This window comes from Zootoca vivipara, chromosome 5, assembly GCF_965207765.1.
Source record: "Zootoca vivipara chromosome 5, rZooViv2.hap1.1, whole genome shotgun sequence".
Lineage (NCBI taxonomy): Eukaryota > Metazoa > Chordata > Lepidosauria > Squamata > Lacertidae > Zootoca > Zootoca vivipara.
This window is the reverse complement of record NC_142588.1, coordinates 77,653,838-77,669,076: the sequence shown is the minus strand read 5'-3', so window position 1 is coordinate 77,669,076 and position 15,239 is coordinate 77,653,838. Positions and strand designations below refer to the sequence as shown.

At 44.4% G+C, this 15,239-nt stretch overlaps 1 protein-coding gene across 2 annotated transcripts in view; it reads right to left on the bottom strand.

Moving 5' to 3' along the window:
- The window catches only part of SCHIP1 (schwannomin interacting protein 1), a 381,034-nt gene that overhangs the window by 301,314 nt on the left and 64,481 nt on the right, over positions 1-15,239 (bottom strand). For both annotated transcript variants that reach the window (XM_060274433.2, XM_060274435.2), the window contains exons 2-4: positions 15,122-15,186; positions 12,396-12,476; positions 7,140-7,290 (exon numbers count right to left, since the gene is read on the bottom strand). In XM_060274433.2, coding sequence (XP_060130416.2) covers positions 7,140-7,290; positions 12,396-12,476; positions 15,122-15,186 — 297 coding nt within the window. The remainder of the gene's footprint in view (positions 1-7,139; positions 7,291-12,395; positions 12,477-15,121; positions 15,187-15,239) is intronic.

The following is a 15,239-nucleotide window of genomic DNA, read 5'->3' as shown; positions in this document are numbered from 1 at the left end:
CAACCCTGTGTCTCCCCTCATCTCATCTATTTTTTTGTATGTTCTTTAGTATCAGTCCCTTTAATAGCAACCTCAGAACCTCAACTAGTGGAGTGTGAACAGGTTTGAGACCAGAAGCAAGGGTGTGTGAGAGAGACTGAGGACTTGTAATAATAATAATAATAATAATAATAATAATAATAATAATATATTATTATTATTATTATTATTTATACCCCGCCCATCTGGCCGGGTTCCCCCAGCCACTCTGGGCGGCTTCCAACAAAATATTAAAATACAGAAATCCATCAAACATTAAAAGCTTCCCTAAACAGGGCTGCCTTGAGTTGCCTTCTAAAGGTCTGGTAATTGTCGTTCTCTTTGACCTCTGGTGGGAGGGCATTCCACAGGGTGGTCACCACTACTGAGAAGGCCCTCTGCCTGGTTCCCTGTAACTTGGCTTCTCGTAGCGAGGGAACCACCAGAAGGCCCTCGGCACTGGACCTCAGTAATTCCCAAGTTATGCAGAAGTGCTTGTCTCTGCACCCCATTAGGTACCTCTGGGTACTTTGCACCCACCACATAGTAGGAGAGAAGGAAAAGGAAGTGAGGGCCACTATCTGATCAGCTTACTTGAGAGGGAACCGGCTCCTTTTGCAAGTTGCATTTCTGAAGGTAACTAAATGCTTCTAAGCATGCGTACATTAGGTACTCATTCAAACCACAGAGAAACTAGCAGCTGGGGTCTGTACAATGCATGTATATCTGCCATGCAGCAATCTGTCTTTTTAAAAATTGCATGATCAAATAAGGAGATATGGGGGTAAGCTCTGTCCCTCAAGGTTTGAAGGAAGCTGAAAATCCCTGCAATCTGAAAGATGATTCTCACATGCCTGTCAGTACTTGCCATACACAATGTATACCTATTTTCATAAGGCGTGAAGCAGGTGATGACAAGGCTCTCTGTACCTGATGCTTGGCTTGCTGTATGATTTGTCTCTTACCCGTTAACAGGTGAATCTCTTTGTCTTGAAAGAGCTGGGTGACACAAGCACTTGTCTGCATGGGGAGAGCATTTCTAGCTTTTCAAAGATGACATGAATTCCCAAGTCTGAGGCATCACCTTCTATAGCAAAGATTGCATCAGTTTGGTCTGAGCATAGGCAGTGGCTCCAAAAATCTTTGATATATGTCTGCACTGTGGGACACTATTGCTGATTTATCAGGTGGAAGAGCTTAGGAGGAGAGAGGGAGAGGGAGGGAGGGAGGGAGGGAGGGAGGGAGAGGGAGGGAGGGAGGGAGAGAGAGAGAGAGAGAGAGAGAGAGAGAGAGAGAGAGAGAGAGAGAGAGAGAGAGAGAGAGAGAGAGAGAGAGAAGCAGATTGTCTGAAGGCAAGCAGCTTTACAGAAAACCTTATCTAACCCTATTGCTGTTTAGAGGCTAAGAAACAGATACTAAATCACTGCTGCTCCTTTATTTCTATTTTATTTTTTTGGAAGATGTACAAGCAACACATCACCAGAGGGAACATCCCTATCACTCTAGATAACGCACCAGTGATCAAATGACTGATTGCATGTCGGCCACATCATATTGGCTAGGGGGAAATTCAATTTTAGTAGCTCTCCCCAGCTCATGAAACCCTAATAGCCTTTAAAAACTCTTATAAAAACCACCCAAATGAAAGCTGTGATATGGCTGACTAGCACACAAGTCAGCCCACTGAATTATGACTTGGAGCCACTGATTTCAAGGGATTAAGGAAGAAGCTGATCAACACGGTTGTCATGATTCTCCTAGTACGTTTGGAGTTTCTTTTCTCAGCAGGTGACTGAGACCACATAGAAGTAAGCAATTGGATGAACCCATCTCTACAATTCTGTGATTCTGTGATTCTATGAATCATAGGATCATAGAATTGTAGAGTTGGAAGGGACTCCGATGGTCATCTAGTTCCCTGCAATGCAGGAATCTCAACTAAAGTATCCCTGACAGATGGCCATCCACCTCTTCTTAAAAGCCTCCAATGAAGGAGAGCCCACCACCTTCTGAGGGAGTCCATTCCACTGTCTGAAGCAGGTACAGGGGAACTTCCAGCTGTTGTTGGATTCTAGCAGTACCCATGGTCAGGGATGATGATTGGTGCTGGAGTCCAGCAACATCTGGAGGGACACAAGTTCCCCATCCCTGGAGATGCTAGGCAGACAACCCAGCACTCTCATCTCCCATAGTCTGGAAGTTCGCTGGGTAGACTTGAGCTTTCAGAATAAGCTACCCCACAGATGCCACAGAGACAGATGTGAATGTGGAATGTAAGTGGGACCTGCATAAAAGGTTGTAGTTCGAAGTGCTCCTGTTCACTGTTCCAGTAAGTCAGCCATGCCTTCTTCTGTGAGACTCCATTCCTCAACAGCAGAGGCGGTTTTGGGGTAGCATGACTGGTGTGGTCACACTGGAAGCCATGCTGCAGGGTGCACCACAACAATGCTGCAGAATGGAGTGAGAGAGGCAGGGGGTGCCAAATTTTAACATCGTACTGGGTGGTAATGAAATTTGAGAGCTCAAATTCGTCACTGCCAACAGATAGTTTCATGACCTATGAGTATGCTCAGTCTTCATGTGGGCGTTTTGAAGGTTTCTTCCCTACGAAACACTTTCCCCCCTAGTGTTTTGGGTTGGTTGGTTGTACTACTGGAGACACTGAGATTCCCTCCCGCCCCAGCCTCCTGATATCTCCCTGTTGCATTTTAGTTTTGGCTTCCTAAGCATCGGCACTCAGATCTGAACATCAAAAATAGTGAGAATGAAGGAGCAAGCAGAAAGTGGAGCAAGAGTGATAGCCCGGGAAAAAAAAGGTGTACAAATCTTTTCACCATAGTCTACCTAGAGGTAGCCAGGAAGGTAATACCCAGGGGCCCTAATGTCACAAATAGCTATCATGAAATTTCAACATACAAGAATTTTAGAAGCACATGTGTAACATATACATTTGAAATCAAAAAACCATCATCTGAAGGCATTGGTAAAATTCCAGTTGGTGTTAATAGCTGTGAGTTGAACTGATTCTTACCAGAGTCAAAGCCAAGCTGTTCCTGAGTGGTAGAAGAGAGACCTCTTGCGGCTTTTTTAAAAAATGGCACAGTCTAATATAAACCAATGCATTTAAAGTACCCAAACATTATTTAAGCAGAAAGAGGCTTAAAAAGATTTCACTGAGTTGAAAACTGTGATCTTAAAAAAAAAAATCATTGCAGGAGGGAAAATAAAGAGGAAGATAGTGATAGCTATGTTTAAACAGGCCCTAAATTTATAAAAGAAGTGCATGGCAAAGCAAGTGCTAGAAATTACCCCAGAACTGGCCTTATTAAACATATTCCAAGACAACAACGCCCACGCAGAATACAAAGAACTCATAACCCACCTACTGTCAGCAACCAGAAACATCATAACCAGACACTGGAAAGACCTGTCAGGAGTAAGCATGAACCATTGGTATCAAGCAGTATGGGAAACAGCCCTACTAGAAAAACTAACCAGTAAGCTGAAAATGACACGGGGACAAACAGAAGAAGACACCTTCACCCCAATATGGTTCCCCTTCATCAATTACACAGCCCAACAAGACAATGACAAAAACCCACTGTCAGCATACAAATCAATATGGTTAAACTAATCAAAAGCACCCACCCACCCCCACTCACACAAGAAACCAAAGACCACCACAGCCATCCACAAATGAATAATCACACCCTACGCCAATCCCCGACCTCTCACCAATGAAGGAACACGAGCAAACAACAGAGAACCCGCACAAACAACGCTGACCCTGAACCTCTGCATATATCAAGAAAAACAGAAACATAGGCACCCCACCCCACCCACTCCCCCATCCCGCCCACCTCTTCCCCCCCTTCTTCCTAATGTCTCAACAAGCAAGATTGATGTGTAACAATGGAAAAATTATGAGACACTGCATTACCTTTGTAAACCAAGAAAACCCTCAATAAAATTTTAAAAAAGAAGAAGTGCATGGCATAACATTTGATGCAATGTGGAAGGAAACATTATAACTCATCCCCTTAAGACTGGCTGAGATGTTCCCTCTGGCAAAACCCTTAAACTGCACCAGCTAAATGACCTGTTCCTTTCTATTTGAGGTAGCCACTGAAGTAAACTGCAAACTATTGGTTATCTCATCCTTTTAGCACCATAGACAGCAGTCCCACTTTCAAGCCACTCTAGCCTTGCAAGTATCCTGCCATGCTCATCTCTGCTGAGATCCCCCTTCCAAGCCCTTTCCCATACACTCGCTACAACTTCTGCTCCACATTTATCTATCTATCTATAGGTCCTTCTGTACCAGGAATGGGTCAACTTATCTAGACTCCCTTCCTTTCCCCCAACTTCAGTACATGCACAGCCACGATGACTTCCTGCTACTTCCTATGGGCCATAGTTTGGTGGTAGATTATCTGCTTTGCATACAGAAGGTCCCAAGTTCAATCCCCGGCATCTCTATGTAGGGTTGAGAGAGAACCTTGCTGGGAACCCTGTAGAAGTTGCTGCCAGTCAGTGTACACCATACTGAGGTACATGGACCAGTGGCCTGACACAGTATAAAGCAGACCCCTGTGTTCCCTATGGTGTAATGAACTGTGAAAGAGTCAGTGGATTCCCAGTGGAAACTGCCAAAAATGCAAGACGGTCCTTCCAAACATTACACTCCATAGTTCAATGAATTTAAGGGAAGAGATGCATTTTTGCCTTGGTGTGAGAGATGTTATGATCTGAAACTGGGATGGGGTATCACATTGCCACCCAGCTGCAACAGAGGGACAAGTGAGACATCTGACCTGCCCTACAGTACCTTTATGAAACAACTGGTACCCAAATGTACTGATTTTCCTCTTCCTTTTTGGATTGTATCTTTCAACCTTGGAACCAAGGGAAGTCAACCTTGGTTCCATATACTGGTATTTTTATTATTACTTTAATACCCCACTTTGTCTCTCAAGATGGTGTGCTTCTCCTCCCCATTTTACACTCACAGCAACCCTGTGACACAGCCTAGACTGAGAGACTGTGACTGGCCTAACACCACCCAGGGAACTTTATGGCTGAGTAGGGATTTGAGCCCTGGTCTCCCAGCTCCTGGTCCGACACTCTAAATCACTGCACCAAACTAGCTCTTGTTGTTGCACTCAGATTCCCCCCCCCCCCCGAGGAATCACCATGCTGGCTGGGGATGGTGGGAGTTGGAGTCTAAAAGCATTTGGGGGGTCCCTAGCTAGCATACCCAGGTGGTGCTGTGGTTAAACCACTGAGCCTAGGGCTTGCTGATCAGAAGGTTGGCGGTTCGAATCCCTGTGATGGGGTGAGCTCCTGTTGCTTGGTCCCAGCTCCTGCCAACCTAGCAGTTCGAAAGCACGTCAAAATGCAAGTAGATAAATAGGAACCGCTACAGCGGGAAGGTAAACGGCGTTTCCATGTGCTGCTCTGGTTCACCAGAAACGGCTTTGTCATGCTGGCCACATGACCTGGAAGCTATACACCGGCTCCCTCGGCCAATAATGCGAGATGAGCGCGCAACCCCAGAGTCGGTCACGACTGGACCTAATGGTCAGGGGTCCCTTTACCTTTACCTTAGCTAGCATACTAGCCATTATTTTAAATGGTGAAAAAACCCCAAAAGCTTTGATAGAAAGGTAGTATAAAAGGCAGGAAATGAAATATGTACCTCAAATATTCTCGCTGTAAATAAAACATTCACCTCTACATAGAGACACAGAGAAGTCACAGAAACAAAGGGTTGAAGGGGACCACAAGGGTCAACTAGTCCAACCCCCTGCAATGCAGGAATCTTCTGCCCAACGTGGGGCTTGAACCCACGACCCTGAGATTAAGAGTTTCCTACTCTACCAAGTGTGAGGACGTGCAGTAAAACAAGCCTGCAAACTGTAATCACATAACCTTCCCAGATTCAGGGGACTGAGATGTCACTATCAGGATCACAGTGGGCAAGTAAGGTTAATGCCTTCGCTTTTCAGCCATGCCCTCCTAAAGACTGGTTCATTTACATGGCTATGAGGCTTAGTTTTCAAAAGTTCCCGGGGATGTGGGTGCAGCTGAGGAGTGTAGATGCATACATTACATGTAGTTTTACCCTTAGGTATTTTAAGTGACAGAATAGTCTAAGGAACATAAATGTTTGTTTAAAGCTGGTTCCCACATTACCACCTGGGCATATGGTTTCCAAATAATATAGTACAGTTAGTATTGCCACCATGGTCCTATGTTCACAAGCAGCTGCTTCCAAGTTTTGCATTTGACCTTCAATTCATTCCCCAGAAATATCCCTCCATTATTTTGTAAATAGTGGAAGGGTGTGTTTTTTTCTTCCCAGATTATTTGACCACAGCAGAAAGTCACTGAGGAGAAACAAAGCTGCCTTTGCATGCGGTGCAACAGGAACCCAAAGCTTAAAGAGATCTGTCTCACCAGAGTCTGGATAGTCATGGCATCAATAAATGCAAATCTAACAGTTACTCTTCCAGACTGAAACAGAGGTGAGCACAATCCACAAACAACAGGAACACGCCGAGCATATCCACATTCCCTGTTCTCATGCTTCTGCAACTAGTTCAAAGCTCAAACGTGATGCTAGGCTTTGCAAAATCCTCAGGCAGAGCAAAGAGCTACCAGCGTCATCTGAGAGCTAACATACAGGGCCGGCTCTACGTAGACCCCCGGTGTGCAGGGCACCATGGCGCTGGCCCGGCAGGAGGGCGCCACGAGCTGCGCCCGCCCGCTGGCCGGCCGGTCCGCTGCGCAGCTGCGCGCGGCGCCCACCTGCCCACCGCGCTGGGAAACGGGGCGGGAGGGCGCCAGAGAGATCGTGCTATGCCTGCCCTCCCGCCCGCCATGCAGCAGCGCCGTGCAGCAGCGCCGCGCCCACCTGCCCACCGCGCTGGGAAACAGGGCGGAAGGGCGCCGGAGAGATCAGGCGCACCATGGCGACAGGGGCGCTTAAGACGGCGCTGCTAACATACAATGAGAAGTGGCCTGGAAACACAAAGAGATTCTTTACAGTATTTCTGAGCAGTGATATTAGCAAAAAATAACTTAGCAAAACAACCTTTGAAGGGGAAAACTTTACTTACAGGGGTGCTGCCATCTGAAAAGGTGTTCATACTGATTGAGCTGCTCATCTTGTCAGATGACAAGGAAGGGGGTGATGGACTGCGCTTCTCCAGATGCTCCTGGCTCTGTAAATCTTGACGCTGTAGATATTCACGCCATGCTCTCTGAATGCTGTATGTAATTTGAAACATGGGTGAATAGAGAAACCTCTTATATATGCGCACACTACTGAAACATTTCCCTCCAATGGGGGCCTGATAGAAGGTAATCTCGCAGAGCCAGAGTGAAATTTTGCACAGTGTTGGAATTTCAATGAAAATCTTTCATCTTTTGAAATTGGACTTTCAAATATATGCTTTTCCAAAAACACAGGGTACAAACCCAGCCCAAAATCCAAAGCCTGCTTGTTTCTTTTCAAGGGAAGCGCTAAGTGCATGCTTCAAGCTGCAGACCTCTGCGCACTTACTTGCAGTAAGTCTCACTGAATTCAATGGGGCTTACTTAAAAAAAGACTTATATAGGATTGTGTTGCTTGTTTAGTTTATGAAGTTTTAAAACAATAATGTAAAGTATCAACTTAAGTGGCGTGTGGTGGAATTTTTCATAGGGGAGCAGTTAGGGCCAGAGACACCAACTTTCAAGAGTGATTTGAGGGGGGCGCACCAACGTTGCATGCATGAGCATCGCACCTCCCTCCCTAAGTCAGACAGAAGCTTCCCAGGCTTTGGGAAAGAGGCACTAGGCTTTAATACCTTAATTTGCCAGGAACATTTAGGGGGACAGCTTTGATCCCTTAGTCGACCGACCACGCACCACTGATCAACTTGTCAATTTCCATATGAAATCTAACAGACAGAATTTGGCATGTTGAGGGCTGGGGGAAAGCAAATTAGGAAGAGCAGGAACTTGAATTTAGATACATCTGACTTATTCACTTCTCTCCACTAACCAACCAACCCCTTCCCACCTTCTTAAGCTTTACATTTAGCCAGTAGTGGTTGGTGGCAGGGAGTTGCATGGCTCACCTGGTTTCCCAACATGAGATCAGAAGGTCAAGAGGGTTAGAATGGTGCAGCCACAGTAGCAGAACCAAAGCAGCACTTCTGCACCTGCACCAACCTCCCCTCCCTCTCATCTCAGTTACCAGCAGCAACCTTCGCACTGGGAAGCCAGGTAAGCAATGCTGTTCTACTCCAGCCCCACTTGTGCCCACACTAGGGTAGCCAAACAGAAATGAGGGCAGGGTTTGTGCCCCTTTCAAAGCTGTGCAGAAAAGGAAATTTCAGCAACTGTAGCTTTTGCAATAAGCCTGCCAATATTTCCTCTTCTGCATAGCAATTAGAGGTGCACAAGTCCATTCCATCTTTTGCTATCTGGTTACCGAGTTCTACCTACCTACCTACCTACCTACCTACCTACCTACCTACCTACACACACACACATACACTGCTTTTTCTAAAAAGAGTGCAAAGCAACTTGATTTGTTTTATATCAAGGGGGAAAAAACCCAATACAATCTTATTTAATACATAGACATATGCACAGATGTATTAATGTGTTAATTAGCTCACCAATGCCAAGATGCCTGTTATCAGCAACAATGATTTTGTGAATGGCCCCTGTTAATTATGCAATTATCGCCGTCTAGGTGTTCTATATTTTATTTGCCTCTGACCTCAGTGCTCACAGGTCCCCCCCCCTCACATGTGAATACACAACCATAACTAGGGATAACACTTCAGACACCTGATGAATCGAATGTAGTCAATGAAAGTGTATCCCATAATAAATGTGTTAGTCTTTACGGAACCACAAGACTCTTTGTTGTTTTTGCTGCAATAAACTGGCAACACAGCTACTCTGGAACCAGAGGCATATGCAACAGAGACCATGGAAAATATATGCATTTCCTACATTTTGATATGCACAATCTTAAAACAGGTTTCCAATACAGTCTTTAAAATAAATAAAAAATTGGGATTATTGAGAAGTCAGGTGCTTGGTTACAACCCTGTGGGAGGTGTATATGGGAGGTGACAAGGTTGGATGGCCACCAGGTGGCAGTGTAATATCAAACAAATTAGCTTTCAAATTAGAATAGTTACAGTAACTCAGATAAAATTTGTTCATTAGAAGATTGTCTGTATAAATCCTATTTGGCACCTGTATTGGGTTTGAAATTGTTTCTACATATGTTTATATTGTTGATGCTTATATTGTTAAATCGCTTTGGGTTGTTTCGTGGGAAGTGATTCATGCACAAACAAAATCCCAGACAACAACTCCTTGAGATTCTGGTCAAATCTACAAATTCTTGTGTCAATTCTTTATTTTATTTTCGATATACTTCCAAACACTTTAAAAAAATAATAATAATCCTCTTTGGCATATAGAAGCTGAGCACCTAAGCTCTTTACTCCACAAAAGGCCAATATATTTTGCATCATCCCAAGTTCTTAGTGTTTGGTTTTGGGTTGTGTTTTTACTATTTTTTGTTGGGAGCCACCCAGAGTGGTTGGGACAACCCAGTCAGATGGGCGGCCTATAAATAAATTATTAGTATTAGTATTATAGGAAGGGAGGAATCTAACATGTTTTCTGCCTTTAGAGAATAACCCACGTGTTATTTCCATTTAGTGATGGGCGAGCTCCTTCCATTTAAACTGGAAATTTAAACTCCCATCATCCCAAACTTAGCAGGACCAGTGGGCAAGGATGATGGGAACTGCAATCCAAAAACAGCTGGAGATCAAAGTTTGGAAAAGCCAGGTCTACTTGTAGGCTTCCCACAGGCAACTGGTGGGCCACAGTGAGAACTAGATGCTGGACCAGATGGGTTTTTGGTTTGATCTTTTGAGGTCCTTATGAGTAAGCATGCAAAGTACTGTAGCACACAACTATATATGCACCAATGATAAACTGATTTTTTCAGTATGAAGAAGGCACTCAGTTAAAAAGAGGAAAAGTAAAGGCAGTTACAGTACATTTCTAAAACGGGATCTAGAATTTTCACACCACACCACTAGCTTCTATCCAAACCCTACTTAAACTCTTCGTATTCCTTCATCTACCTACAATCTGCTTCACTAAAAGGATACACTTGGTTTTAATTTGAAATCTTATGTCCCATAAATATTCTAGTAATATTTTAACATTCGCTAAATTGCTTGAGCTTGAGCTTTTTGATCTGAAAGTAGGATTCAGTTTAGTAATGGAAAAGGTTATCTAGGAAAAGTAATCTTTGGCAAGTCTTACAGAGTCAAATTGAGGCTCAAACTACAGGCCAGAGGCCAGTTAAGCCAGAGTAGGGGAACTCACCCTCCCCCAAGCACGCACACACACACACACACACACACACACACACACACACTGATGTTGCTGGACTCCAGCTCCCATCATCCCTCACCATTGGCCCTGCTGGTCAGGTCTGATGGGGTGTGGAGTCCAGTAACTTCTGGAGTGTCACATGTTTCCCACTCCCGGCTTAAGCACACATCTGTTTTCTCCCTTCCAGCTGGGAAGATAAAGACCTGTTTTTTTAGAGCAAAAGTTCATGAGCAGGGTAGATGCTAAATGCTCTCCAAAGGAAACTGCCTTGCACCAAATCAAGCCATTGGCCCATCAAGCAGCATTGTCTACTCTGACTAGCAGAGGCTTTCCAGGGTTTTTGAGAAGTGTCTTTCCCAGCTCTACCTGAAGATGCTGGGGATTGAACCTTGAATCTGTGCGTGTAAAGCCTGTGCTCTGTCCCTGAGTTACGGCTCAACCTGCGGCTCATCTGCTTCTGACTTAGCAGCCTTTTTGAGAGTTGCATCCTCAGATACAATCAATTCTGCCACACTGCTAATCAATGGGCTGGAGCATCTGAGAAGGGAGGGGATGAAAACCTTTTCACCTTCCCTACCACTGCTAAAATGAAAGACAAGGAGTATATTCTGGGGACTGGGAGAAAAGGCTTCTGGGGGTAGAGTCAGCCAGCAACTTATAAAACACCCCAAAAGAGGTCAAAGGAGGACACAGATTTGCATCAAAATTGCATATGCTAATTTATATGTACAGCTGCAGTTAGAAATGTAGATCTGTGTGCCTGCTCATTTTGCCATTCAGGTGATCACTGTCTTCTCTGAAAAGCCGGTTATAAATATGCATCATCACAGAAGTGCCTTGCCAGGTGGGGTAGAGTTCCTATGCTAGCTTCCCAATAGATGGGGCACTGCTGCTTACCAAGAAGAGGAGAGGAAAGGGTGACATGGCAGGGAGGTCAACATGCTGGAAACACATTGGCAAGAGTGCCAGATTGGCTCCACTGGTGTGCTTGCACCACACTGACCTCCCTGGTGCCTCACCTCAACCGCTTGCGGCAACTGGTGAGGATTTTGTATAGTGCCTCCCCCCCCCAACCTGGGGAGCTGCTTCTGTATCCCAGTTCAAAGTGCTGGTGTTGACCTATAAAGCCTTAAACAGCCCAGGACCTACCCAGACCCTGAAATCATTCTCTGGGGCCCTTCTTCATGTGCCCCCTCTACAAGAAGTCTGGAGAGTGGCAAATGAGAACGGACGTTTTCTACAGTGGCTCCCCATTTGTGGCACCTTCATTATACACATTTAGGCACGAGATGAAAGCGTTCTTCTTTGGATGTTTGACATCTGATGCCCTTTTAAATGTGTTGTGGGAGGGGCTGATTGCTGCCCCCCCTATTTTCCTTATGTATTTTGTGCAATTTTATGTTGTGAACCACCCTGAGATCTATGGATGAATGGCGGTATACAAATTTAATAATTAAAAATAAAATAAAATGACTTCAGGGCCCCTGCTCTACATTCTAATGCAACTTTTTATTTACACTGGCCTCTTTTGCATCTGACCACCATAGAGAAGCTTTCAGATAATGCAACATCAGCCTCTCAGCAGCCATAAAACACCTGGGATCCAGCATCAATACCTATCTTCTTTTTCGTATCACACTGACTCTCTTCCATCTTCCCTCAGAATTCATAACCAGCACAAAATGTACCATGCAAAAACTTCCTCTGTGGCATTTGTATATTGCATTTGCACTCCACAGTAATTTTTAGTTTTATATGATTTAAAAGGGATCAAATATGCTCTTGTTACCTTTTTCTGTTAGATTAATCCTAACCTTACATGTAAGGAAGCAGAAGGAAGACACTTAAAAATCAAAGGCAATCAGCCAAATAAAGCGTCTCCCTAGAGCTCCGGCAATGTTGCTGCATTTCTAAAGCAAACATAAAAGAGTAGACTTTATATCACTTACACTTTCACTTTGGATTCCAAGGGCTGTAAATTAATGTGATATTTCTCAATATTATTCTCCACATCCATAGCAAGCTGATGGCTGTAAAAGAGAGGTTATCCATTAAAATCTATTTCACCATGACATTTGTAAAGTCTCCAAGTACATAGATCCATTTAAAAGAGTACATGCTCCAACTGCTTGCTCTGAAATGGGTCTCCTTTGGAGAAGACACAGGGGCTGATAAGGGAAGTGTTGCTGGGGATCTTAAGGCCAGGCTGCCCTAAAATGTTGCCAAAAGCAGCATAATGGGCTAGTTTTGCCTTTACCAACTTTGACAGATGGGCGGGACCACCCACCTGTCAATCAGCTGCCACCATAATGACATCAGGAGATAGACACCTTTCAAACTTCAAAACTAGCTGAGTGGCACTAGAAGCACACCATGAAAGGTGTGGGGGAGGTAACAGTGGTTTGTGGGAAACTGCCTTGCAGGCCTAATGAGCCCTATGGTCCAAAAGTTTCCCACCAATGCCTTAACCCTTGCAATTGTCGCTCATGCAGCAGTACTTGGTAGATCAGTAGGGACGTGGATGGCACTGTGGTCTAAACCACTGAGCCTCTTGGGCTTGCCGATCAGAAGGTTGGCGGTTTGAATCTCCACAACAGAGTGAGCTCCCATTGCTCTGTCCCAGCTCCTGCCAACATAGCAGTTCGAAAGCATGCCAGTGCAAGTAGATAAATAGGTATTGCTGCGGCAGGAAGGTAAACAGTTTTTCTGTGTGCTCTGGTTTCTTTCATGGTGTTCTGTTGTGAGCTAGAAGCGGTTTAGTCATGCTGGCCACATGACCTGGAAAGCTGTCTTCTGGACAAACACCGGCTCCCTTGGCCTGAAAAGCCATGCCCCATAGTCACCTTTGAGTGGACTTAACCGTCCAGGGGTCCTCAACCTTACTTTTACCTTACTTGGTAGATCATTATCATCATCACTTTTCTCTTTGCTCTGACCTCTCCTTTAATCCTTACTCTGGCTCCTTTTCCCAATTCCATGCAAGTTCTTCATCCTTGCCTTCAAAACCCTTCATAGTTTTGCTTTCTCTTACTGGTCTGCTTGCATTTTGAAATACTTCCCTATGTGTGACCTTTGCTCATCAAGTTCCCACAGGCGCCTGAAGATCTCCTGCTACCTCAGAACGATTCACCCTTTCTCCTTTGTTGTTCCTTATGCTTCCCACAATACCTCCATTATATCACTTCTATTATTTCCTTCAGGTCCCTCCTCAAAATACTTTGGCACCATCCTGTTTTGGGACTACAACTCCCATCATCCCTAGCTAACAGGACCAGTGGTCAGAGATGATGGGAACTGTAGTCCCAAAACAGCTGGAGGGCCAGGTTTGGCCATGCCTGCTCTACTCCTTATACCCTACTGCAGCGTGCCCCTGTCCTGCCCAATCTTTGCGAGCTTGTAGACACATTTCCCAAGAAAATAACATAGCTGCCAAGTTTTCGCTTTTCTCGCGAGGAAGCCTATTCAGCATAAGGGAAAATCCCTGTAAAAAAGGGATAACTTGGCAGCTATGAAATAAGTACAAGGTAGAGCTTGGGCTTGAGCCCCAGATACTACCCTCCCTAAAGCACGTAAAAACACACATTTCTGAGAAGGAAAGCTGGTGATACTCAAATAAAAAACCCCACCACCCACCCCCTTCCTCAAAAAAGGCCCCAAGGCAAAAAACAAACAAACAAACAAACTGAAACAGGCAAATCACCCCCTCCCCAAAGAGGCACCCCCTAAATATGTCCCCCAAAAACTCTCCAGCCCCTGCCAGTTCCCCAAACTTACCCCTCAACAGCAGTGTTATTTTTGCATTCTCTTTATTCTCTTTTTATTTATTTTTCAAGCAGTCCAGGCAACTGGGCAGCAAAGTATTGGCTTCCAGCTGCCCTGCCCTCTTGCTTTCCTTTCCAAAGAAGAATACCTCTGGGCCACATGTACATGGTATTATAATACTTTGTTTGATGTCTTCATATACTTCATATACACAATCACCCACCCACTTCCAGATCTTGAAACAAAGGGAGAGAGATTAATTTCTACAAGTAAATTAAAAATTGAAAGGAAAGCAAGGGAAGAAAGTAGGGCAGATAGAGAGGGCTATTCTTTATTTTCCTGAAAGCCTAGCTACTGCCCAAAGATTTTTTTAAAAGAGAGAGCAAAAGATGAAGTCCATAAGGGCAAGAGGCCTCAGGACACTATGGGAGGTGACAAGGGGTGCTGTGGTGCCTAAATGTACATAACTGAAATAATTGCCTGTTCTTCCCCCTTATATTCTTGCCTTCATTTCCCCTCCTTTCCTCTGCTGACTGCCTTCTATTAATGTATAGGTTGTAAGAGGGATCTGTCCTTTTATACTTTAGAAAAGGTGACACCTAGATGATGCTGCATAAAGGATATACATGCAGATAGATGCAGACATAGAAGCTCATTTTAGAATTATATTAAAAAATAAAGCAAGATGCTTAAAACTAAACAAATTCCTATCCCACTGATTTCACTAAAAGCATGATGCTTGACTATTCAGAAGTAAGTCTTGTTGAGTTCAGTGGGGCTTCCTCCCAGGAAAATGGGTGTAGGATTGCAACAAAGCTTTAGCTGAGCGATCTGATTAAAGCTGAACAAAAGTCTCCATTAAAATCTACACAAGGTTTTTATTTGGTGGCAATCCAAAAACGTTAGTACTTACTTTTCAAGCAAATATTTCCCATCACTAATTTGCTCCAATATATGTTGCAGCTTTTTGAGTTCTTCCTGCAGTGGGACAAAAATAAAAGATGTCAATGCATTAATTTGATTTACTCAGT